At 46.7% G+C, this 25,561-nt stretch overlaps 2 protein-coding genes, 1 non-coding gene and 1 pseudogene across 3 annotated transcripts; 3 read left to right on the top strand and 1 right to left on the bottom strand.

Annotated features, from left to right (window-relative positions):
• Positions 1-4,553: 4,553 nt before the first annotated feature.
• DMRTC2 (DMRT like family C2) lies at positions 4,554-9,178 on the bottom strand. The gene is made up of 8 exons (XM_024577741.2): positions 8,955-9,178; positions 8,719-8,873; positions 8,358-8,434; positions 7,920-8,100; positions 7,649-7,775; positions 5,944-6,004; positions 5,615-5,789; positions 4,554-4,666 (listed from the first exon to the last, which is right to left on the bottom strand). Exons 1-8 carry the CDS (start codon positions 9,176-9,178, stop codon positions 4,554-4,556), a joined length of 1,113 nt encoding a protein of 370 aa, XP_024433509.1.
• Positions 9,179-16,203: 7,025 nt separating this feature from the next.
• On the top strand, positions 16,204-17,825 carry LYPD4 (LY6/PLAUR domain containing 4). The gene is made up of 4 exons (XM_024577398.2): positions 16,204-16,270; positions 16,434-16,577; positions 17,036-17,359; positions 17,623-17,825. Exons 1-4 carry the CDS (start codon positions 16,204-16,206, stop codon positions 17,823-17,825), a joined length of 738 nt encoding a protein of 245 aa, XP_024433166.2.
• A 3,185-nt stretch (positions 17,826-21,010) lies between these two features.
• LOC112320271 (U6 spliceosomal RNA) lies at positions 21,011-21,116 on the top strand. Its single transcript, XR_002976404.1, has one exon. It is a non-coding gene; the product is annotated as a U6 spliceosomal RNA (small nuclear RNA).
• Positions 21,117-23,385: 2,269 nt separating this feature from the next.
• LOC112320241 (charged multivesicular body protein 2b pseudogene) lies at positions 23,386-24,096 on the top strand (annotated as a pseudogene).
• The last annotated feature ends 1,465 nt before the right edge of the window (positions 24,097-25,561 follow it).

Genomic DNA, 25,561 nt, shown 5'->3' on the forward strand with positions numbered 1-25,561 from the left:
ATCTGCGTGATACTATAATGACGGGTACATCTCATTATACATGTACATTTGTCCAAACCCATAGAATGTACAGCACCGAGAATGAACCCTAACATAAACCGTACACTTTAGGTGATAATGATGTCCATGTAGATTTCTCAGTTGGAACAAATGTACCCCTCTGGTGTAGACTGTGGTTAACTGGGGAGGCTGTGCATGTGTGGGGCAGGGGATATGGGAAATTGCTGTACTGTCCTCTCACTTTTACTGTGAAACGAAAACTGCTCTAAAGAATAAACTATTTAGAAAATAGCTTGAGGGCAAGAAGCTGTTGATGTTGTGATGAGGGAGAGAGGTGGCTTTGGAGTGTACTAACCACGTAGGAAAAACCCTATTCCTAAGGAATCAGACAGGCTGTGTGTTGTTAAGTCACTTATTCTGAGCCCAGAGAGGAAAGGAATGCAGGTCCTGCTGTGTGCAAGCACTTATTCTTGGATAGGGAGATAGAGTGGGACAGAGATAGGCACAGCTCAAGATGACCAGGCCTGTGGGAAAATGGGCAAGGGCTCCTAAGGAGTTGTAGAGAACTCTGCCTGAGGGGCTTGTCAGAGATATTAAGTTAGGTGAAAAGGAGGAATCTTGCTTTTGGGAAGAGCTCAGGGTCTCACGCGGGTCTATGCAGGGCAGGTCTATGCAAACATGCTGGGGGGCTGCAAACCCAGCTACGCAATAGGACAGGGGTGCAGAATAAGGACTATATGGACTAGGCAATTGGCATCTGAGTAGAACCTGGATGGAGATGGCCGTTGTGATGTCAGTTCTGCACTGGACAGGGAGAGCGGTCAGGACTAGACCAGCTTCACAAAGGGCTGAAGTGAAAGGAGTGTGGATTCCCAAAGGACAAAATGTGAAATGAGTTCCTGAGGTAAAACCTGGGTGGCTTTACCAGCGAGAAGTAAAGGGAGAAGTCTTATTTGGAGAGACAGGGGCAGGGATGGTACTCCAACTTTGGAATCTCATTGGTTATTTTTGCAGAACGTTAGGGTGGTGCATGGAGGAAGCTTAGAAGAGATATGCCCTATTGGAGGAACCAAACCACCTTTCTTTGCCCTGTGATGGGAAATGGAAAAGAGGTGGAAAATATGAAACAGTGCTCACAGTCCCTTGACTGTAATCTCTAAGGGCTGGTCAGAGGACAGGAGCCCATTGGCCTGCAGGTGAAGCCTGCTGTACCCAAAAGGGCAAGTACATAACAGCATGAGCAATTCTTACATCTGACCTTTTCTCCCAAGCTGGCCTACGCCCCCTCTCTCAGGCACCAATGGGGAAGCGCTAACAATTTGATAGACACATAGGCCCGTGTGGGATGCTGAGTCCTGCGGAGCTCTCCCGGCTTCTGTGGATGAGAATAAATCGTCCTGGATACAATCTGTTGTTCCGGCAGGAAAGGGGGTGGCTATTCCCTCTAGTGGAGAATGCCCTGAGCCCTCCTCTGAAACCACTTTTATTAGGATCGGAATGTGCAGGGGAATACAGCATACATGCATAGCTTATCAATCAATGTCTAAAAGGCTAGAGTCATAAAAAACTGACATTATCTTAGATGATGACAATTGAAGAAACACAGAGATGGTCTCAGGTCAGGGTCTGTGAGACTTGCTGATGCCAGATGGTTGTAAAGGCATATTTCATGAAGCAAGGAGTTCACTCCTTATGCTTTGAACTTAAATGTCTGGCTTATATCAACAGGGCTATACAAAGCAAAGCAAGCTTCAAAGGATACAATGTATTTATCAGAACTGATTTCCCACAGGAACCCTAGGTGTTAGTGTCTGCTTGTGCCTGCCACCTGCCTTTCTGGCTTTCCAGGCTTTCCAGTCGAGACTTACTGGCCTCTTTCAAGGCCTGCTCGCATGGGGCTACAGACTCCAAAACCACACAGAGTGGTCCCCAACATGCCTAGGTAGGGGCATGAAAAGACTGGCCAGGTCTGGCAGTAAGGGGAGGTGGGCTACAGGAAAGGGCCTGCCCCTAGCTCCTCCTCCCTGTCTCCATCACTTTCTCTTTTTGCTCCTTTCTAATGCCATCTTTTTATTTATTTATTTATTTATCTTTAGAGGGAGGGGAAGGGAGGGAGAGGGAGAGAAACATCAATGTGTGGTTGCCTCTCACGTGCCCCCTATGGGAACCTGGCCTGCAACCCAGGCATGTGCCCTGACTGGGAATTGAACCAGTGACCCTTTGGTTCACAGGCCAGCACTCAACCTACTGAGCCACACCAGCCAGGGTTCTAATGTCATCCTTCAGCCCCAAATTATACTTTCTCTTTTACTCCTCCCAGCTGTGGGAGCTTGGTGTACCGGGGACCTTTGGTCAGGTCCAAGTAGCAGGGCCTTAGCCAGGTTGCAAGTTGCAATTCTTCCCTCCTCTGTGATTGCGTGGGCTTGGTCACTGGAGAGCACGGCACAGCAAAGCTTAGGCAGATCTATTAAGGGGCAGTCATATATCTAAAGTATAACAAGGGGAGTGAAGGAAGCTGTGAGACGAAGTTTCCCACTTTGAGTATCGTGCGCTAAGTGTTGGGGATTTGTTACTCTGTAATTTGTTAGGGAGTAGTGCACCTTTCCAACTCCCCAAACAAGGAAGAACAACTTATAATTGGGTGCAATCACCATCAATCATCTTGAATAAAAAGAGAGGTGTAGGTAACACCAGGAAAAAGAATCAGTGATCAGGCATATCCCTTGAGCTTTCTGTTTGCCCTTTCTAAGGGTGGGCATGGGGATGAGGGTCTCCAGGTCTAAAAATCTTTGGAATAGCTCAACGAGTCTTCATATATTCGGAATGGTTCAAGGGGAAGGACTTGATAGCAGCTGACCAAGAAACAAATGTAGGTAAGATCTTAATATCACTTAATGATATACTGAGTAGAAAAATAAGACTTTTTGAAAGAGCTTTGGGACTCCTGGAGACCTGAATCTTTCACTTTATGTTTTTTAAAAATTACCTACTAATTGATTTCAGGCCTGGCAAGGAGAAGGAAGCTTCCCCCAATATCTGCCTAGACATTTTCCCTAAAATACTTGGGCAAGTCACTTTACCTCTCTAAGCTTGTTCCTTCATTTGTGAAGTGGGAGTAATCGTGCATAGTTTACAGAGTTGCTGTGAGGATATATGTGAATCACATACAGTGTGTAATCAGTAAAGGGTAATAATTGTCCCTAACCTTTTATAGGTCCTTCAGAACTTAGACACATGAACCTCCCTAGTTCAGGAAAACCCTTAATAATGACTAAGTTGATTCTTCCTGTCCTTCTTGGCCTCAGTTTCCCCATTTGAAGAATGTTGGAATAGCATTAAATTGGCATTCCATTGGCTAAAGCTGACCTGAAGACATACATTGTTTGGCTCATGTAAAATTTAAGGAAGAAAACTGAGTCAACATTTGAAAATTAAGATGTTTTACACAGAAATCTAGTTTTCCAGATCCTCTTGAAAAATCAGATGTGGCAATACTGAGCATGCATTCCTGCCTGGCAATAATCTGCTAGGGTCAAAAGGAGGCTGTCCGGTTAGGTAATGCGTGTTTTCTCAGTTTTCTAGGGCTCCCATGGCCCTCTTTCCTAGCTTATGGGATCTGGTTGGCCCTGTAGGCACTTGAGTTTGTAGCCCTCTGGACAGCTGGAAACTGTCTATGCCAGACACAGAGCAGGCACTTAATTATTGAATCAGTGAATCTCCCACTGTCCCCCCTCTACCACTCTTTCTTGTCTGACCATAAGAAATCCGTGTGTGGCTCTGGCTGGTGTAGCTCAGTGGGTTGAGTGCAGGGCTGAGAACCAAATGGTTGCCGGTTCAATTTCCTGTCAGGGCACCTGTCTGGGTTGTGGGCCAGGTCCCCAGTAGGGGGCGTGCAAGAGGCAACCACATATTGATATTTTTCTCCCTCTCTCCTTCCTTTCCCCCTCTCTAAAAATAAATAAAATCTTAAAAAAAAAAAGAAGCCCATGTTTGTATTTATCTGTGGTAGTTACTGAACAACCGATTTTCACTTTGAGAAGTGAAATGAACAAGTCCTTTTTGTCCGTCAGGACAGACTAGGTTAGGCTGTGGTAACCAGCAATCCCCAAATCTCAGTGGCTTAACACAACAAAGCTTTATTTCTTCCTTATTCATACAAACTTAGACACAAAATGAAAATAATCTCCCATTTTTGCATACATGGAGACAGACATAAGTGCACAGGTATGTATAGAATTACATGTCAAATAAATAACCTGAAATATGAATTCATGCAAAAATCTACTTAGAAGTTTAAATTGCACAACTCATTCTTTGTTGGGATATTAAAAAGGTCCAAAGAACCAAGGGGCTTAGAGAATATCCACCGTGGGCCAAGAAAATGTGTACGCTACAAAAAGAACCAAAAGCTAACAAAGCACCTGAAGGCTTAAAAAAACCCTTCAGCTTGTAGTACGTTAAATTCCATGCATAAATTCATAAACAAAATACCAAATATTCAGTGCCTGCAGGTTGTTGCACCCTGCCCCAGTGAGGCCCCCACCTCTGGGCTTCTAGCTTAGGAGGGAGATGGAACCCAGATGCCCAATATGCAGAGCCACGGAGGGGGCTGGGCTGGGTCGGAGAGAGGGGCCAACAGGCTGGAATCCTCTTCCTCCAGTAAGACCTATAGGCAGGAAGAAAGGAGGCAGGACCAGGTTACATCCATTTCTTAACCCAGCAACCCCCTCTATTTACCCCGTCCAATCCAGGCCTGGTCCTTGCTCTCCTGGATTACAGCAAGCCCTTCCTTTCCACTGATTTTCCTCACTCCAGTCTTGCCTCCTCGAATCCCTCCATTACATTAACCACACCTGTCTTTCTAAAGCTTAGGTCCTCTGACTATGCCTCTGCCTAGCTCAGAAACATTCTCTGGCTCCCCTTCACACACAGTTTCTGGTCTACACTCCTAAGACTGGCATGCAGACCTCCATGATCAGAAAAGCCTTTCTAGCTCATCTCCTCCTGTTCTATCCGTTCCTCCAGGACGGTTTCCTAACCCACACACCATGCCCAACCCACCATTTTGGACAGGATAATTCTCAGCCTTCCCTTTCTGTCCCCATAGGTGTTTTCCATTCCTCAAGATTCCTGTAGTTCTCTCTGGAGTTGTCACTGAGCTTTGTGAAGGCATCCAGCTTCTCCAAGTAGAATGGAAGCTTCTCAAAGGCAGTTATCAGATCTCCTTCCAAGCCAAACCCTTGTTTCCTCTTCAGCTCCTCTCCAGACTTCAGCAGGCAGCTCGTGTCCAGAGAAAGCCTTGGCCTAGAGCCAGGAGACCAGGCTCTGCCGCTGTCTTGCTTTGAGTCCTTAAGCAAGTCCTTGCCTCTCCCAGGACCTCACTTTCCTTGCCATCAGGGCACTGGACATTTGCTTGAGCACAAAACTGATAAAACTGGTCCACTGAATAACTCTCACCTGCAATCCCAGAAGCTAAATTGAGAAGCTTGGGGCCTGGTCCTGAGCACATTCACACTGCTGACCTCCTGATAACCTTGGCTAGTCCCTGTGTACTTCAGTACCTCCATTTCCCAACCATCCCTACCCCATCCTCTCTTTTCAGGAAACAGTTTACCTGGTGGGCCACAGGCATGGAGCAGTGAGATCCAAGCAGAGCTGGGAGGGACTGAAGGGGTCAGGCGGGGAGCCTGGGATGAATCTTTCAGCCCCACAAGAGCCTCAGCTGCTTCCTGCTGCAGCTGCTGCTCTGAGGGGGCAGAGGTCCAGGCCAGGAGAGAGGCTCTGGAGGCCTGCAAAGGAAAAGGAGAGAAGCAGACTGGGAACCCCTCCTTCTACCCACCCTCCAAGTGCTCCCTCAGCCCCCAGTTACTAACTATCTCCTACTCTTCCCTTCCCGAGGTCAACTTCCTCCCAGGGTCCTGGATCCCACTTTTCTCCCAGGACCTGTGGCGGTAGTAGAAGAGGGTCTGGGGTGCCACAGGGCTGAAGTATCAAAGTTGAGCATCTAAAAACAAGCAGAGAAGATGCCAGGAATATTAAACACACGGGCAGACATGTCCACATGGAAAGAGGGAAGGATTTTGTTACACCGCCATGTACTGCATGACAATGTTTAGGTGAACGATGAACCACATATACAACCTTGGGCCCATAAGATCATAATGGGGCAGAAAAATTCCTATTGCCTCTGATGTTGTAGCCATCGTAAGCCCATAGTGCGATGCATTATGTGGTGATGCCAGTATAAACAAACCTGCTGTGCTTACAGTCACGTGAAAGTATACAGTTAGGTACAGTACATAATACTTGATAATGATAATAAACCACTATGTTACTGTTTTATGTATTTACTATACTATACTTTTTAGAGTGTCCTTTTCTACTCATGAAACAAAGCTGGCTGTAAAACTGTATGCTTGTGTTAGGCCAGCAGCAGCCTCGCACATCTGGTGTTTACTGTGACTCCTGATAGCATCATTTTCTCTTGGGCTTGATTTAATCTAATTTTGTTCAATAAATTTAGTGCAACCTAAGTGTGCAGTCTTTATGAAGTCTACAGTAGTGCACAGTAATGTCCTGGGCCTTCACATTCACTCACTGCTCACTGACTGACTCACCCAGAGCGACCTCTGGTCCACAAGCTCCATTCATGGTAAGTTGCCCTACACAGGTGTGCTGTTTTTTTAAAGCTCTTGTACCATATTTTTTACTGTGCCTTTTCTATGTTTAGACCTACAAATATTCACTGCTGTGTTACAGCTGCCTACCGTATTCAGTACAGTAACACGACGTACAGGTTTGTAGCCTAGTAGCAATTGCCTGTACCATGCAGCCTCAGCATGTAGTAGGCTGTCCCATCCAGGTTGCGTACAGGCACGCTACGACGTTCGCACAACGACGAAATTGCGCAGAGCGTGTATCCCTGTCATTAAGTGGCTCGTGACTGTATTCTAACCTGGGAATCTGAGTGACTGCTGGGTCATTAGACTTTGTGGCCTTGGGTAAGTCCCTGTCCCTTGGTTAGCCTGCTTTATTTTCTGTAAAATGACAATGCCTGCCAGCTTCTTTCTCCCAGGGTTACCGTGAGGATTATGGGAATCACTGGTATCAATTTTTTAAAAACTGACAAACCATCTAGAGGAAACGGGATGACTGTCCCTACCTTACCAGAGTCTCGCTTCCCTCCCCCTAGTTCCCTAATCCTCAAGGAATTGGAGGAGCAGCTTGCCCCACCTGTAGGAAGCTTTCTCCAATGGGCTCTGACACTATCTTCACGTCCCTCCCCACCCTGCCCCCACACGCCCTGTTTCAGCAGGCAATTCGACCTCATCTTATCTGTTTAAGAGATTTTAATAGCTACTATTTGTTCAAGGCCAGGGCCTGTGCTAGGTGTATTAGGTATTGTTATTGCTAAATCTCATGACAACCCGAGAAGTAATAGTGTCTCTGGTTTACTGGTAGAAAAATAGGCTCAGAGAGGTAAAAATAAAAATATTTGTACAAACGTTCACAGCCAGGCAAAGGCAGAGCTAGGAGATCTCTGCTTCATGCACTAGTCTGAGACCTTTTCTTCTTCCTTATCATCTACTGCGATATCAAGCACAGGGTTAGGCACGTGGTAAACACATTATCTTCTCTCCCTACTCACGTTCGGGGCAGGGCAGAGGGCCCCTCATATTCTCCAGAAAGGGGAGCCGTCAGTATTGGGTGAGATCCTGGGCAGGTTGGGAGGGGCCCATAAGTGGGCAGCCAGAGGGAGGTGACAGGGTCAAAGCCTAAGGAGGGGAAGAGAATGCAGAGTGTGTAAGGGTCAGAGGTCATAGCTTCTGTCCTTCCTCTTCCTACCCTGTATTCTCTTCTTCTTCTTTTTCTGAAACAGTGGGACACAGGCATTCAAATACCTGTTGAATTCATCTTACCAGGAAAGGGATGCAGAGGGACAGCAGGTTTTTGGCACAGCAAGCAGCACACCACTGGGGGTGGCATGGGAAGGCCTGGAGGCAGCCAGTGTCCGGGGGTCCAAGCACCTGGAGGCACTGGAGTGCAGGGCAAAGGCAAAGCTTCTGGGGGATGGCTGAGCAGCAGAGGCCCCTGGGAATTCTCCTGCAAGAGCAGAGGACACAGGCTGGATTTGGATACAAGGCTGGGGAAGGAATGGGTATATTCTAGGATGCGGGTAGGACCCCCAGACTTGTAAAATCCCACCTCCTCATTTTGCCCATGGAGAGAAGAGATTTGCCCAAGATGATGCAGCAAGTCAGGGTTGGACCTAGAACGCACATCTCAAGGTCAGAGAGGAAGGGGCCTCGGCAGGGCTAGGAGAGGAGTGACTCCCTCAGGACCCAGGCTCTCCTTACCTTCCCGGGGGGTGTCAGGGCCAGTGGGAGTGCCCCACGGAGGGTCTGAGGCTGGGGCGCTAAGTTCTCCTTTCCAGCTGTGAGGGGCCAGGGAGAGCTTTGGTGAGTCCTTTCTCCTGACCCGCATCCCACTCCAACTGAAAACTGAGTTCTCACCTTCCTATGGGCCCCTTTCCACCCACAGATCTCAATGCACCCTCCCAACACTTGATCACATTTTAAAGGTGGGGAGACTGAGGCCCAGAGAATAAAAACACCTTGCCCAAGGACACACACCAGTTCGGTGGCAGGTCTTGGACTCTTCCCTACTCGTGCTTTCTCCATCCAAATCCCTGACCCATCTCTAGGCAGGGACACTCACGGGGGACCCCTGGTCGCCTGGCTCCCTTCTTGATGTGGCTGTGAGCTTTGGGAGAAGCCGCGTCTCTCATCAGTCTGTGAGCCAGGTGCCTCTTTAGCTGTGACTCCTGCTGCCTGCGCAAGGCCACCTGGGCAGCCATGACCCTTCGGCGCTCCCTAAAAGGGCGGTCGTGAGTCAAAAGTCAGCCACCCTTGAGACGCAAGCCATTATCCTCCCTTCCTGCATCGCATACGCACAAGATGAGGATGCATTTGTGACACTTGCAAGCCTGAAAGAGGCAGAGGCGCTTGTGGCCCTTGAGGTGGGCAGTGACACCGTGGTTGCGGCAGCGGGCACAGGTTGGAGAGCGACCACCGGCTCTCTTGGGGATAAGCTCCGTGCCCTGGGAGACGCCGGCCTCCGCCCCCGTGGCAGAGTCTGAGGGGCAGCGGTGGGCAGCAAGCATTTCCTCACGTTCCATGGATCTGGGGGCGGGAGTGGAGGTCAGGTGGCCACGCGGGCCCCTCCTGACCAGCTCTGCTGCCCTGGGAGGCCACACCTGAGGTGGTCCTCCGTCCCACCCACTCTGGGCTCCGCTGTCACCCTTGCTTCTCCCTTCGTCACCCCACTACCTTCCTCAGGCGCCCTCCTTCCCAGTGAACCTTCTTCCCAAGAACGCTTCTCCTCCTTCCTTTCTTACCTATTCTTTCAGTCCAAGCATTATTCTCTTCTGCTCCTCTATACCAGTTTTAGGCATACTCCTGCACTCTCATGCCCCCCCGCAAGGAATCCTACCCCCCTTTCCACAATCGCCCTGGTCCAACAGTTTTTTCTGGCTTCCTCCTCAACAATGCTCATCCTTCCTTCCTGCATTTATCCAATTCCCACGGACATTCCATGCTCCCCTTCCACCTCATAGCCTCACGTATGCCCTGCAATTCGATTTCCCCTTTGCACCCACTTTGAGTAGATCGCTCTCTTGCACCCACAGGAATTCCATTGTTCTCACGGATTCCTTGCCCCTCTTCCAATAATTATTTTCATTCGCTCAACAAATGCATTTGGAGCCCCTGCCATGTGCCAGGCCCTCATCTAGCTCTCTCTTCCCTGGAGGAATCTCGCTCTCGCACCCCGCACGGTCCCCGAACTCTGATGCAAACCCGTGCATCGTGGCACCCCATGGGGCCTGTGCCATTGCCCACGCCCCACAATCGACGTCAGGTCCCTCCCGGCTCCCGCGGTGCACCCCCTCACGCAGCTGCTACTAGATGCACCCCGTTGCCACCGCTCTCCCTTCAAAAGCTAGACTGTGGCCCATTCCAGGGTCCCAGGAAGGAGGCCTGCACGGGAGCGAGCTCGGAGACCACAGTGTGGGGGAGGGGAGGCGAGGGGCGCGCGGAGCTCAGGGGGGAAGTCGGGGGGGGGGGGGGGGAGGCGAGGGGATGCGGGGGGAGGGGAGAGGGTGGTCCTGCGCAAGAAAGAAGGAGGTGGAACAGGGAGGGGCGGGGTCGTGTTCGAGTCCTAGGCCCGCGGTTACCACAGCCTCGAGCTGAGTCTGACTCAGTCAGGAGGAGGCGACAGGACGCGGTGAGGAAGTGACCTAAGGAACGGCTGTGCTCGCGCTGGTTTTCCTGCCCCTTCCCAGAAGGACCAATGAGCTTCGAGCGCCGTCTCTTGCCCCCAGGCGAGCAACCAATGAGCTTCAAGATCCTTCACTGACGGCTCACCCCTTACCTCCAGGCCGCTTCCCCATGCAGGGAGCTGGCAGGCCAGCCAATAGCGCCTCGAGTTGAGTCTTGTGCCGCATCGCCATCTCCCTGTGGGTTGCCATTCCAGATTGTCCTTCCCCTTTTGGGGCAGGTGGCCAATGGGGCGTCGAAGGTAGCGTCCAGGACGAGGCTGGCCCTGCCCCCCAGGCACAGCCAAGGCGGCTGCACGCTGGGGGCGCTGACCTGCACCCGGCTGCGCAGGCGCGGCCTCGCCCTCCGGCCTGTACTGGGTGGCCGCGCTTCCGGTGCTCTTGGCCTCAGCTCTGCGTGGCTGCTCTTCGCTGCACGGATCCTCGTGTTTCCTCTTACTTCTCTTCTGATGCTCCAGTTCCCCACCTGTGACTCCTCAGTTTCCTTCGTCTCCTCTTGTGCGCGTCTGAGCCGATTTTCCTAACCCGGTTTTCCCATTCTCTCGTGGTCCGTCTGCCCGTCCATCGCGCGGACTCCTGGACTACCTCTCTCCCCGTGCCTGCTTCCTGCACGGCCTGCCCCCTTCCCCACTTACCTCACCGTGTCTGTAGTGTTTTGTCTCTTCAGCCCTTTCCACCCCTTGTGTGCCTCTCCCTCCCAGATTTCACCCACCTCTCGGCACTCTGTACCTGGCTGCCTTCTCCGCGTATTTGACCCACCTCACGTTTTCCTGCCCAGTCCTCTGTTGGCCCCTTTGTGTTCTGCCCTGTCTCCTTTTCTCCCTCTCGCCCTCAAAGAGGGTCTCCCCCGCCCCAGACCCCGTCTTTGTGCCCCGCGCTTCATTTTCCTGCAGCTCTGCTTGTGCCCCCTACTGGTCTTCCTCTGAACCCCTGCCAGCTTCCAACCCTCCGCCTGCGCCGCCTCCGCACGGTTTCTCTTCCCCAGGGGTAGCGTCTCCTCCAACCCCACTCGGCTGCTTTCCCTTGAGGATTTCATTCCAGTTTTGGTGGTCGTGTCTCGCCTGTGTGCGGGCTGTTGGCTCCTGTCGCTGTGCATTCCAGGCTGGTGGGTGCTGTCTTCTCTGATTGGCCCAATCCCTTCGTGCCCGCCTTCATTTCCTTCCCTGCTCTGTTCGCCTTGGCCCCTGCATCGGTCACAGATTTCGGGGGTACAGGCCTTGCGTGTTAGGCATTCTGGACAGAAAACGGTAGCTGTGGGCGACCCTACCTGGACTGCTGTGCAGGGGAGCAGCGCTAGGCACCGTTGGAAAGGTTGCTTGGGGCAACTCTGGGGCCGGTTGGGCGGGAGGCTTCAATGTCAGCTGAAGAGGCTGACCCTGGTTCTTTTCTAAAACATTTATTTATTGATTTATTTTTTAAAGATTTATTTTATTCTCATGAGAGAGAGAGAGAGAAAGAGAGAGAAAGAGAAAGAAAGATCTGTCGCCTCCCTCATGACTGGGGATCAAACCTGCAGCCTAGGCATGTGTCCTGACCCGGGATCTAACAGGCGACCTTTTGGTGTGCGGGACACTCCAACCAACTGAGCCACACTGGCCAGGGAGACCTTGATTCTTTAGGGGGGGGGAGGGAGGGAAGAAAGAAGGGAAAGAGAAAGGGAAAGAGAAAGAAAAAGAAAAAGGGGAAGGAAAAGAAACCATTTATGGAGAGCTCATCCCTTGCCTGCTATTTATGTTAATCTATTTTTTTCAACAATGGCCCTATGAGATGCATTATTAACCTACTTTATAAATGTGTTCTCGGTTGCACAGCTAGTAAGTGGAGGTGAAGGTTTCCACCTTGGTCTACCTTTGAGTCCAAAGTCTGTGAACTTTGTACCACCTACATTGGGTTAGTTATTTCCAGTAATCCCCATTCCCCACTCATTCCCTAGCCCTCCCATATACACTCATTTCAGGTGGCTGACACAGATCTTGTGGTTTGTGCATGTTCGTGCCAGATGTGGTGCATTTTGTGTGCATGAGGTTTTGATTCATGCAAGTGATCCTGTGTTCTTTACTACTTAAGATAATTAGTACTGTGCTTTTAGCATCCATCCATGTACATGTTATGTGTGCATCTAATTCGTTTCTTCTAACTGCTGAGTGATACTCCATGGTGCGCATGCCCTGTTGCCTGAGTGTTCACTGGGTCTTAGGGAAGGATGCCCACATTGCCTTCAACTTACTGTCACCACAATAATGCTGTATACTCGTATGTGTTCCGTTGTAGGTGAAGGTAGAAATCTGTTATGTGTACCTAAGATATACCAGAAATGGGTATTTGTAAACCTCATTTAACTAATTATTGCCAGAGTCCTGAGACACTGATCAGAACTCTCCTTTTCTCCTCAGGATCCAGAAGGGGGCCCTCTTCCACCCCTACCCCAACCACCCAAGAGCAGCCACATGCCAGGGGCTCTGTATCCCCCCATTTCTGCCAGCACTCCTCCATTTCTAGCTTTCTGATCCTTTGCCAGTCTGATGGATGCACAGTTTGATAGATTTCATTTCTCTCATTATCGTTGACTCCCAGTGTCTCCACGTTTGTTAGCCTTTTGATTTGCTCTTTTGAGAATTGCTTCCTCATCTGCTTGGCCTGGTGCAGAGTTCCTTGCTCATTCTCATTGGTTTAAGACATTGCATATAGGGGAACCAAGATGGCGGCGTAGGTAGACACACTGCGCCTCCTCGCACAACCAGAACTGACAGAGAATCAAACAGCAAGGGGGACTGACACCAAGGAAACAGAAAATAATCATTCATCCAGACTGGTAGGAGGGGCGGAGACGGGCACCGGGGTGGAGAAGACTCTCGTGGCTGTGGCGGGACTGAGACTGGCGGAGTGTGGGACGAATGGCGCAGGCAGTCCGAGCACTAGCAGACCCTGCGGCCCCACATTTGCACAGATAAACCCAGAGGGCCGGACTCAGAGTGGCGGAGAGTGGGGCAGGCAGAGTGGCAGGTAGCACCTTGCGGCACCACATTCGCCCAGCCCACAGATAAACCGGACGAACGGCGGGCAGAGAAGCAGACCGCTGCGCAACCTAGGGCTCCAGCTCGGGGAAATAAAGCCTCAAACCTCTGATTGAAAGTGCCCCTGGGGGTTGGGGCAGCAGGAGAGATTCCCAGCCTCACAGGAGAGGTCGTTGGAGAGACCCACAGGGGCCTAGAGTGTGCACAGGCCCACTTACTCGGGAACCAGCACCAGAGTGGCCCAGTTTGATTGTGGGTATCAGAGTGGAAGATTGAAATCCGGAGGAGAGTGAGGCGGGCGCCATTGCTCCCACTCGGCCCCTCCCCCACATACAGCGTCACAGCGCAGCGACCAGCATTACCCCGCCCCGGTGAACACCTAAGGCTCCGCCCCTTAAAGTAACAGACACTCCAAGACAAAAAAAAAAAAAAAAAAGGCCCAAATGACAGAACACTTCAAAGCTCCAGAAAAAATACAACTAAGCGACGAAGAGATAGCCAACCTATCGGATGCACAGTTCAAAGCACTGGTTATCAATATGCTCACAGACTTGGTTGAATCTATTCGAAAAACAGATGAAAAAATGAAGCCTATGCTAAGAGAAACAAAGGAAAATGTACAGGGAACCAATAGTGATGAGAAGGAAACTGGGACTCAAATCAATGGTATGGACCAGAAGGAAGAAACAAACATCCAACCAGAAAAGAATGAAGAAACAAGAACTTGGAAAAATGAGGAGAGGCTTATGAACCTCCAGGACACCTTGAAACGTTCCAACGTCCGAATTATAGGGGTGCCAGAAGGAGCAGAAGAAGAACAAAAAATTGAAAACTTATTTGAACAAATAATGGAGAACTTCCCCGATCTGGCAAAGGGAATAGACTTCCGGGAAGTCCAGGAAGCTCAGAGAGTCCCAAAGAAGCTGGACCCAAGGAGGAACACGCCAAGGCACATCATAATTCCATTACCGAAGATTAAACGCAAGGACCTACATCCAAGATTACTGTATCCAGCAAAGCTATCATTTAGAATGGAAGGGAAGATAAAGTGCTTCTCAGATAAGGTCAAGTTAAAGAAGCTCATCATCACCAAGCCCTTATTATATGAAATGTTAAAGGGAGTTACCTAAGAAAAAGAAGATAAAAAATAGGAACAGTAAAAATGACAGCAAACTCACAGTTATTAACGACCACACCTAAAACAAAAACGAGAGCAAACTAGGCAAACAACTAGAACATGAGGGTTGTCAATAAGGGAGTGGGAGGGGGAGAGGGGGGTAAAGGTACAGAGAATAAGTAGCATAGATGATAGGTGGAAAATAGACAGGGGGAGGGTAAAAATAGTGTAGGAAATGTAGAAGCCAAAGAACTTATAAGTATGACCCATGGACATGAACTATGGGGGAGGGGAATGTGGGAGGGAGGGGGGTGGGCAGGATGGAGTGGAGTGGGGGGGGAAATGGGACAACTGTAATAGCATAATCAATAAATATATTAAAAAAAAAAAAAGACATTGCATATATTCTTCTATGCCAATTCTGGCATTTCGTATTATTTTAGAAATTTATGTACTTCATCTGGGTTTTCAAATTTATAAATGTAAAGTTGTTAATGATACTTCTATTATTTTTAAAACACTTGATGTCTATTCCTATTTTTCATTCTGCATTTTTTGCATCTCCTCTTTTTTTCTGATTGGAGTTGCTGGTGAATTACCTTATTAATTTGTCAAATATTTGAACAAATATTAATTTTCTGCAATGATTTGTTGTTATTTTCTATTTTATTTTTTTACCATCATCTTTATTTCTATTTTTTTTTGGGGGGGAGACAGTGATGCTTTGTTGCTTGTTATGTAACTTCTTGAGTTAATTCATAAATATATATTTGATGCTTGTTGTTTCTTGGTAAATATATCTAAAGTATAAATTACTTCTAAATACTGTTTTAGAGTTGTCCAAAATTTTGATTAGTTCAAAAACTTTTGATTTGGGGATTATTGCTAGCTCACAGGAAGTTGCAAAAATTGTAGATAGAGTCCCTTAAACCCTTCCTCCGTCTTCCCCATAGGGACATCTTATATGACTGTAGTATATAAGCAGGACATTGACATTGGTACAATACACTTAACTAGGCTACAGACCTTAATTCAGTATTCACCAGGTTTTACATGTACTTGTGTATGTGTTTGTGTGACGTGTAGTATGTTCAATGTTATCCAGTTCTAACTACTCTAAAAAAATCCTCACTAGGATATGTTTGTTGACTTTAGAGAGAGCAAGGGAGAGGGTGAGAGAAACATCCATGTGAGAGAGAAACATTGATTGGTTGCCTCCCATACACACCCTGACTGGGAATCAAACCTACAACCTTTTGGTATACAGGATGATGCTCCAACCAACTGAGCCACCCAGCCAGGGCCAGTCTGAAACAGTTTTAAATTTCCTTTTTGAACCAAGGATTATTATTTATTAACTGACATATTAACATCAATTAACTTCAACACACATTTGTTGTTCCTATCTCATTGTCTCTAGAGAATAGTGATCCTTTGAATAAGCCAGGATCCTATGTCAGCATCCAAACAGGAGAATGAGAGTTGTGATTTGAGAATCTAATGTGGGGAGGTCCAGATTACGTTGGAGGGGAGACTATGGAGATGAGAAGCCCTGTATCGCTCAAAGTCTCTGGGAGCCTGTGTCACAGAAAACGATAATCAACTTTCTGCTTTAGAAACAGTAACCCAGAGGCAGGTGGACGGAGAATCCAGGGACTGACAAGAAGCAAGCTTGAGATCTAGGCTGAAATTGGTTCCGGACTGACCTCTAGCACCTAGAACCCTGACACAGGACCATGGGACGTCAGCATTTGAGACCTGTGCAGCTGCTGTGCCTCCTGGGGGCCATTTCCATTCTGCCTTGTATGTCCTGTGGTGCTGGATGCTTTGGGACCCCCAAGGGAGGGGGCTGGATATCTGTGTTGCTCAAGGGACAGGATTTTGGGGGCTGAGCACTTGGTTGGCATTTCAGGGGTGGTCTGGGTATAGTGAGGGACAAATAACTGGAATATAATTCTCTGTTTAGGGGCTGGGGCTCTTTTGTGCTATGAAGCGACGTCCTCACTCTTCAGAGCTGTTTCTTTCCACAACTGGAAATGGCTTCTTTTGAGGAGCATGGTGTGTAAGCTGAGCGAGGGCTGCGAGGAGACGCTGGTGCTCATCGAGACAAGTGAAGGGAAGTGACTTTGATACTTTTTTATTTTTTGCTTGTTCTTCTGACCCCTACCTCCATCCCCAGCACCCAGGGACTCTGGACTTGAATTCTAGATATTTATCCTATTATATTTTGGGAAATAATGTCAAGACACTGGCAGGAGAGGGGCAGGATCCAGCTGGTTGTGGTGTGGGTTGGACAAGAGGTGGGTAGATCCTAGGGGAAGTGAGGCAATCTGGGAGTGAAGAAAAGCTGGGACACAAGGAGAGAGGAGCCAAGGGGAGAGGAGTGAGGCAAAACAGGTGGAGGCCCTGACATCTGAGCCCTGTGCAGCTGCCGGGAGTGCACAGTGGGGGAGAGGCAAAGTTGGCGATGGGGCAGAGCAAGCGGCAAGAGTAGGGTGGAGGGTGGGAGGGTGGATTCTGGGTGTGGCCAACGGCACTGCTCAGAGCTCTCTAATCTCTGCTCCTCAGGGACCAGAAGAGGAGTTGTGGGTTTTAAAGGCTGCAGCCCAGCCCCATCTTACCCCCCGCGCATCTCCTACCTTGTTTCACCGCCTGGATTGTCCATTGCATCCTATAGCCGTGTCTGCCGGACCTATCTCTGCAACAATCTCACCAGCTTGGATCCTTTTATGAAACTCAAGAACACTCCCAAGCCTAGAGCATTTTCGTCCCTTAGTTGCCCAACCTGTGTGGGTGAGCACTCTAAGGACTGTCTCCCAAATTTTGTCACCACCGATTCTTGCCCTGACACCGCATCTAAGTGTTACAGTTCCACCTTAAAATTTCAGGCAGGTGAGAGGAGAGACACTTTATCAAATGCCTACTCTATGCCAGGTGCTGTCTGGTACCTTCCCATTGCTGAGGGAGGCTGGTGGGATCTGGAGAGGGGATTAGGGTTGCAGGCACCAGGCACACGAGTTCCAAGGTGGAGGGTGCCTGGTGCCCAAGTTTTTGGTGGGAGAGCAGATGTCCTGGTTTGTGAGGGGTGTCTGGAAGGAGGGATGGGACAATTGAGTCTTGAAAGTGTCCCTGACTCCTCCCTCTCTTCCTTACAGGGTTTCTCAATACCACCTTCCTCCTCATGGGCTGTGCTCGTGAACAACACAAGATTTTAGCAGATTTTCACCGTATTGGGACCATCAGGGTGACTGAGGCTCTCAACACCTTAGAGAAGGCCCAGCTTGCTGGTGCAGAGCCCTCCAGTCCGGGTCCTGCTTGGGGCATCCTGGCAGGCCTCCTGCTTGCCTTTAGGGGCTGACGATGTAGTGGACTGGACAAACATCCAGAACGTTTCACATGATCAGATAAAGTCAGAGTTGCCTTTCTGCTTTGTACTGTGGTCCATGAGAGTTATGGAGGCATGGAAGGTGTGAGGAGGACCAAGCACATGGCCAGGGAGGTGGAGGGGAGAGGCAGGCAGTGGGCAGTGTTTGTGTGAAGTGAGCAAAAGCAGGGGTTGGGGGAGGAGGAGTATCACTGGCAAAGTGACAGTGCGATGCTCAGCAATGAGGAGGAACCCAAGTACTCCTTTTCCCCTCCCACTTCCTCTGGGAACCTGAGCACTAGCCTGGGTTCAGCCACTGACTTAGAAATCCTGGCCAGATCTCTCCCCTTTTTTGGCCCTCAGTTTCCTCCCCTGTAAAATAGAGCACCTTATGAATTAGGGCTGCGTCTCGTCAGGGTGATTTAAAAATATGATTACTTATTGGGTGTCTACTCTGGATGTGTCAGTTACTGTGCTAGTATTAGGATCTCATTTAGATCCTCTCAAGATCGAGGGTGGGAGGTGGGGATGGGTGGGGCAGGGAGGAGCAGTAAGGGGAAAATGGAGACAACTGTACTGGAACAACAATAAAAAAATAGAAAAAAAAGCATAAAAATATTATATCCTCTCCAGATCTCAGTGAGATATAGCTTTTATCCCTATGTTGCCAGGAAGAAACTTGTTCTTGCGGGTTAAATTATTTGCCCAGAGTAGAATCCCTCTTGCCTCCCCTGCAGATCTCTTTCCCTGCTGAGGAAATTTTGAGAAATTTGGAGTCATGAGCTGCTTCCCTCTGTCCAGTAGTTGTTTCTTTGTGTAAGTTGGCAAATTCAGAGGAAAGAGGAAGTACCACTGCTGATCTTAGTTCCTTTCTACCAAAACCCAAACTTCAGGTTCTAAGCTCCTGAGAGAGGAGGACAGTGTAACTCCTCCCTCTGGCCATAAGGGGGCAGAAGATGCACTCATCTTGCAATTTAATGCCTTCAAAGTAGAGGTGTGTGTCACGGGGAATATGAAAGGGAGAGTCTGTGCACTAGGCCATTTACATGTTTGAACTCAGTTTAATTTCCTCCACTGTATTATGAAGTAGGGAAGGAGACACTAAGGATTCTTTTACTACAGGTTAAATATTTTCTGTGCATTACCTCATTCTTCTTACCACAATCTTACTAAACAGATATGGTCACTTCCGTATTTCCACTTTACAAATGAAGAAACAGGCTCAACTACCTGAGGCCCCAGAGGCCACCTTTGTTAACAGCTTGGGCAACTGCTATCTGAAGCATAGGTGCCTGCAGTTGACCTCAGAAGAGGGACTGGCATGAAGACTTCAATTACTGTGGACAGGCTTTGGAAAGCTGGTTAGGAAGCTAACGAAGGTCACGGGAAGTGGACTAGGTCCGAGTGGAGACCAGAAGCCTGTGGCAAGAGGTTGTTAGGTCACAGAAGGACAGCTTTTTGGGCAAGTTTTATCAGTGAGCTTTACTCATCCTGTACTCATTACAAGTAGAAGTGCTAGTAGATAATTTTAAAGGGCTAAGCTGAGGCTTCGGTGGGCCATGGCATATTTCATTGAATCCTACTAGGCAAGGTGCTGAGGACATTAATAACCTTCAAAAGGAATTGGAAAGTCAAAGGCAGCAGTATCCTTAGGTGTTCCAAATGGGTAGCACCAATCATAACACCAGAGATGGGACAAATTTACTATGAACAAAAGATATATGGAACAAAAATATTGGATATGGAGTGTGACTTAATGAACCCTACAAACTTATCACTTCACCTAAGAAATAGGATATCAGACATGAAGGGGTTCTGATCAAGATGGCAGAGTAGGTCAACACTGTGCTTGCCTCCTTCCAAGTCCACATCAAAACCACAACTACATTATAGAACAATCAACCTGGAGGACCACCCGAAGCCTAGTCGAACAGAAGTCCTATAACTAAGGACATAGAGAAGCCATGTTGAGATTGGTAGGAGGTGGGGGGAGACACAAAATATGCTGGCTCCATACTCACGTGTGGCAGTCAAGAATTGGGAGGGGCATCTCAGCTGCAGAGGTCTCCCCTGAAGAGTGAGGGGTCTGAGCTCCACACTGGGCTTCCCAGCCTGGAGCAACAGTGCTGCAGAGAGGAGCCCCCACAGCATATGGCTGTGAAAATCAGCAGGGATTCCGTCTGTCTGGGTGAGATGGAGGACTGCTGGAAACCCAGGAGTCCTCTCAAAGGGCCTGTGCACAGACTCGGTCATGTGTGAAGGGGCAGTGGCTTGGGGGTGGGAGGCGCCAGAGACAGATAGAGGGAAACTGAGTTCTGTGGCTTCAGGGCGAGGGCTGGAGGGACAGCCACCATTGACCCTTGTGTTGAGCCCTTTCACCACACAGCAGGCAAGTGGGTGCCATCTTTCCTGCGGCCAAATCTGAATCTGAGAGCTCCGCTTGCTTTACTCTGGTGATTCCCTGAGATCTTGCCCCAAGTTGCACGCTGCCAGAGGCTCCTTTGGCAACAGGCATCTGGCCTTGGCCCATGCTGCAGCCTTTCTTTAAAAAGTCTCAAAGAACCCTGGCCGGTGGCTCAGTTAGTTGGAGTTTCATCCTCTACATCAAAAGGTTCAGGTTATATTCCCAGTCAGGGCACATACCTAGGTCGTGGGTTTGATCCTCGGTCAGGGCACAGTGCTTATGGGAGGCAACCGATCAATATTTCTCTCTCATGTCGATGTTCCTTTCTCTGTTTTTCTCTCTCTCTCACGCTCTCTCTCCTTTTCTCTCTATCTAAAATCAGTTAAGAAAAATATCCTCAGGTGAGGATTAAAAAAAAGTATCAGAGACCCACAGGCCCCAGGTGGGTGGCAGCTGACCTTGGTGTACACTGTGACTTTTGCAGAGTGACCCCAGGTTCAGCACTGGTGCCATATCTAAATCTGAATTAACCTGGTGCAGACCACTTGCTCTCTAAAAATAAATAAATAAATCCTTAAAAAATATGAATAATAAAATAGCAATAACTATGTATCTATCAATAATCATTTTAAATGTAAATGGATTAAGTGGCCCAATCAAAAGATAAGGTAGCTGATGGATTAAAAAAAAACAAGACCCATACATGTGCTGTATACAAGAGATGAATTTCAGACTGAAAGGCATACACAGATTGAAAGTAAAAGAATGGAAAATGGTGCTTGATTTGGCAGCACATATACTAAAATTGGAACAATACAGAGAGATTAGCATGGCCCCTGCCTAAGGATGACATGCAAATTCCTGAAGCCTTCCATATTTTTTAAAAAATATTTTATTTATTTATTTAGAGAGAGGGGAAGGGAAGGAGAAAGAGAGGGAGAGAAACACCAATGTGTGGTTGCCCCTCATGTGTCCCCAACTGGGGACCTGGCCTGCAACCCAGGCATGTGCCCTGACTGGGAATCGAACCAGCAACCCTTTGGTTTGCAAGCCCGCGCTCAATCCACTGAGCTACACCAGCCAGGCGCCTTCCATATTTTTAAACAACCCAATTAAAAAATGGGCAAAGGACCTGAACAGACACTTCTCCAAGGAAGACATTCAGAGGGCCCAGAGACATATGAAAGGATGCTCAGCATCACTAGCCATCAGAGAGATGCAAATTAAAACAACAATGAGATACCACTTCACAATGGTCAGAATGGCCATCACAAATAAATCAACAAACAAGTGTTGGAGAGGATGTGGAGAAAAGGGAACCCTAGTACACTGTTGGTGGGGATGCAGAATGATGCAGCCACTGTGGAATACAGTATGGAATTTCCTCACAAAACTAAAAATGAAACTGCCTTTTGACCTGGCAATTCCACTGCTGGGATTATACCCTAAGAATCCTGAAACACCAATTCAAAAGAACCTATGTGCCCCAATGTTCATAGCAGCACAATTTACAATAACCCAGTGCTGGAATCAGCCTAGGTGCCCATCAGCGAATGAGTGGGTCAAAAAACTGTGGTACATTTACACAATGGAGTACTATGCAGCAGAAAGAAGGAGCTCCTACCCTTTGCGACAGCATGGATGGAAGTGGAGAGCATTATGCTAAGTGAAATAAGCCAGGTGGTGAAAGACAGATACCATATGATCTCACTTATAAGTGGAACCTAATTAACAAAACAAACAAGCAAGCAAAATGTAACCAGAGATATTGAAATTAAGAATAAACTGACAGTAAGCAGATGGGAGGGGGGAGGGAAATAATGTGGGAAAGAAGGGGAAGGGTCTTAAATGAACATGTATAAAGGACCCATGGACAAAGCCAAGGGGGGGGTAGTTTAGAGGGTGGGAGGTCGGGGTGGGTAGGGCAGGGGAAAGTGGTGATGGGAAAATGGAAAACAACTGTATTCAAACATTAATACTAAAAAACATAAAAATTTAAAAAAAGAATGGAAAATGTTATTTTATACAAATAGAAAAAAAGCTGGCATAGCAATAATCATATCAGACAAATAGACTTTAAAACAAAGGCTATAATAAGAGACAAAGGACATTTCATAAGGATAAAGGAATCAATCCAAAAAGAGAATGTAACCCTTTAACATTTATGCCTCTAACATAGGAGCAACTAAATGTATAAAGTAAATTTTGATGGACATACAGGGGGAGATCAGCAGTAATACAGTCATAGTAGAGGACTTTGACACCCCCTTGACATCAATGGGTAGATCTTCCAGACAGAAATTCAACAAGAAAACAGTAGCCTTATATGATACTCTAGACCAGATGAATAAAATTGATATTTTTAGAGCATTTCACCCCAAAGCAGCAGAACATAACATTCTTTTCAAGTGCACATGGAACATTTTCCAGGATAGGGCACAGAAAAAGTCTCAGTAAATTGAAGAAGATTGAAATCATATCGAACATCTTCCACAACCACAAGGGTATGAACTAGAAACCAATTACAAGATGAAAACTCAAAAACACGCAAACACATTGAGGCTAAATAACAACGAAGACGTTAACAATGAGATCAAAGAAGAAATTAAAAGATACCTTGAGACATATGAAAATGAAAACACAACAACCCCAAATCTACTGGACAGAGCAAAAGCAGTCCTAAGAGGGAAATTCACAGCCATATAGGCCTACATCAATAAAGAAGAAAAATCTCAAATAAACAATCTAACTTTGTGCCTAAAGAAACTAGGAAAAGGACAACAAAGTCCAAAGTGAGTAGAAGGAAGGAAATACTAAAGATCGGAGTGGAAATAAGGAAAATAGAACCTAAGAAAACCCCAAAGGTCAATGAAAACAAGAGCTGGCTCTTTGAAAAATTAAACAAGATTGTTAAGCCTTTAATCAGACTCATCAAGAAAAAAAGAGAGAGAGGAGCTCCAGGAGGTTCAGCTGCCATAGGCTTTAGGGACACCGAGTTCTGCAGGTCCTACATGGAGACCTTGCCCTCTTTTTCTTGTTCTTTGGCTTCACTGCCCCAAACCCTCCAAGGGCTAGTCCTTTCCTTTCTGTCCTTTCCCATTTGTGCACCGGACTGGGCCGAGCTGGGCCGCCTGGGCGCAGTTCTGGACCATGGCATCCCTCTTTAAGAAGAAAACTGTGGATGATGTAATAAAGGAACAGAATCAGGAGTTATGAGGTACACAGAGGGCTATAAGCAGAGATTGAGCAGCTTGAGAGAAACAAGAAAAACAGCTGGAATTAAAAATTAAGAAGATGGCCAAAATTGGAATAAAGAAGCTCGCAGAGTTTTAGCCAAACAGCTCATACAACTACGGAAACAAAAAACAAGAACTTTTGCTGTAAGTTCTAAAGTCACTTCTGTGTCCACACAAACAAAAGTGATGGACTCCCAGATGAAGATGGCAGGTGCAGTGTCTACTACAGCAAAGACAATGCAGGCAGTTAACAAGAAGATGGATCCACAAAAGACATTACAAACAATGCAGAATTTCCAGAAGGAAAACATGAAGGTAGACATGACTGAAGAAATGATTAATGACATGCTCAACAACATCTTTGATGGCTCTGATGATGAAGAAGAAAGCCAAGATATTGTGAGTCAAGTGCTTGAAGAAATCAGCATTGAAATCTCTGGAAAGATGGCCAAAGCTCCATCCGCTGCCCGAAGCTTACCATCTGCCTCTACTTCAAAGGCTACAATCTCCGATGAAGAGATTGAACGACAACTCAAAGCTTTAGGAGTAGATTAGTCAAAAAAGCTGTAATATTTTGCATATTTATAACTATTTAGTTATAATTACAAACCAAGCATATTGCCATTTTCCTTTTACAAAACATATTTATTTTGCAGAAGTGAAGACCATGAGTGAACAGTTGTTTCCTAACCCATGGCTGTTTGACTCCTTTGCCAAAGAACGATAACGGTGCAAAATGGGAACTCTTTGGGTTTTAATTAGAACTGTTTAGGAGTGATGATGTGTAAAAAGTTGACAACTTTTCTGCTGGCATAGAGAAATTATATTCATTACTTAGTGTAGTCTATGTTCTAAATCTTTTTACACTGAATACAAAAATCTTGTTAAATGCCACTAGGCATCAACTTAAAGATTCCTGTACAAATATTAAAAGTGTATCATTAATTATGTATCTGTTGCCTGTCCTCTGTAAGCAATATGTTATGACCACAGGTGAGTTAGCTGCCAAATTATCTTTAAATGATCTGAAAGAAGAGTGCTATTTAAACATCAGTCTTCAACAAAAACTGTTCATGAGCTTTCGTTTTCCCTTTGGGAGGACATTCTAGTTGATAAGTTTATTACCTTTGGAAATGTGCTTGGCACCTGCCTTAAACAACACAAACATATTGTGCACATCTTTAAGTTATTGTAACTGACAGAGAAGGATTACATTTTAAACTAAAATTGGGCCTCTTATAAAAATTTTTCAGGCTGTCTTTGTAAAGCTTATAAAAGTGAATTGAATGTATTAACAAAAACAGATTCTGAATTAATAATATTTTGTAGTAATAGAGTGATATATTTTGGTCTTTCTTTCAAAGGTGTAAGGAGATTTTTTCAATGTGAATTATTATTTAATCTCTGCTTAATTTTGAACTTTATTAACAGGTACATTGAACCCTCTAAATTGAAGCCATCATTTTCAAATAAGTAACAGTGCTTTGGCAGTACTCTAGCTAAATTCTAAAATAAACATTAGTACTTTTTTCTTGGTAAATAAACTAAAACTTTGTAAGAAATTATTGCCTAAATGTGTGTTAACATCATAGCAGTATTTTTAAAGGTAACATTGCTTTGGAATTTAATGGATATACTGAAAGTGAGAAGAAATGAAGTAGCAGATTATAGAGATAGAATTTAGAATTAGGTTAGGTTTGAAAAATGGTGGTGTAATATATGGATTCTAGCACATTCCACCATAAAAATCCTGGAGGAGATTGTGTAGATGTAACCTGATTAATTTGGGATGATGGGTATTTTGGATTAATATTGACGATATGAATACATTTCAGAACTGGCATACATGTGTCATGTGGATTGGGGGAAAGAATGAAAAGCTAAACAATATAGTTTATAATCCATTTTATAATATTCAAAGATATGGTTCCATTATACAGTAGTATTAAATACTGTTGCCCTGCATTAATTGGTCAAAAGATTTTACCAGATTATAGAATTACCCAGAACGCTTTTGATTCTTGGATGTACATAGTAATGCCAACTAACTTTATTTACTTTCTAGTTTACATGTGGGGGCTTTTACTTTT

Source organism: Desmodus rotundus, chromosome 12 (genome assembly GCF_022682495.2).
Source record: "Desmodus rotundus isolate HL8 chromosome 12, HLdesRot8A.1, whole genome shotgun sequence".
Classification (NCBI taxonomy): Eukaryota; Metazoa; Chordata; class Mammalia; order Chiroptera; family Phyllostomidae; genus Desmodus; species Desmodus rotundus.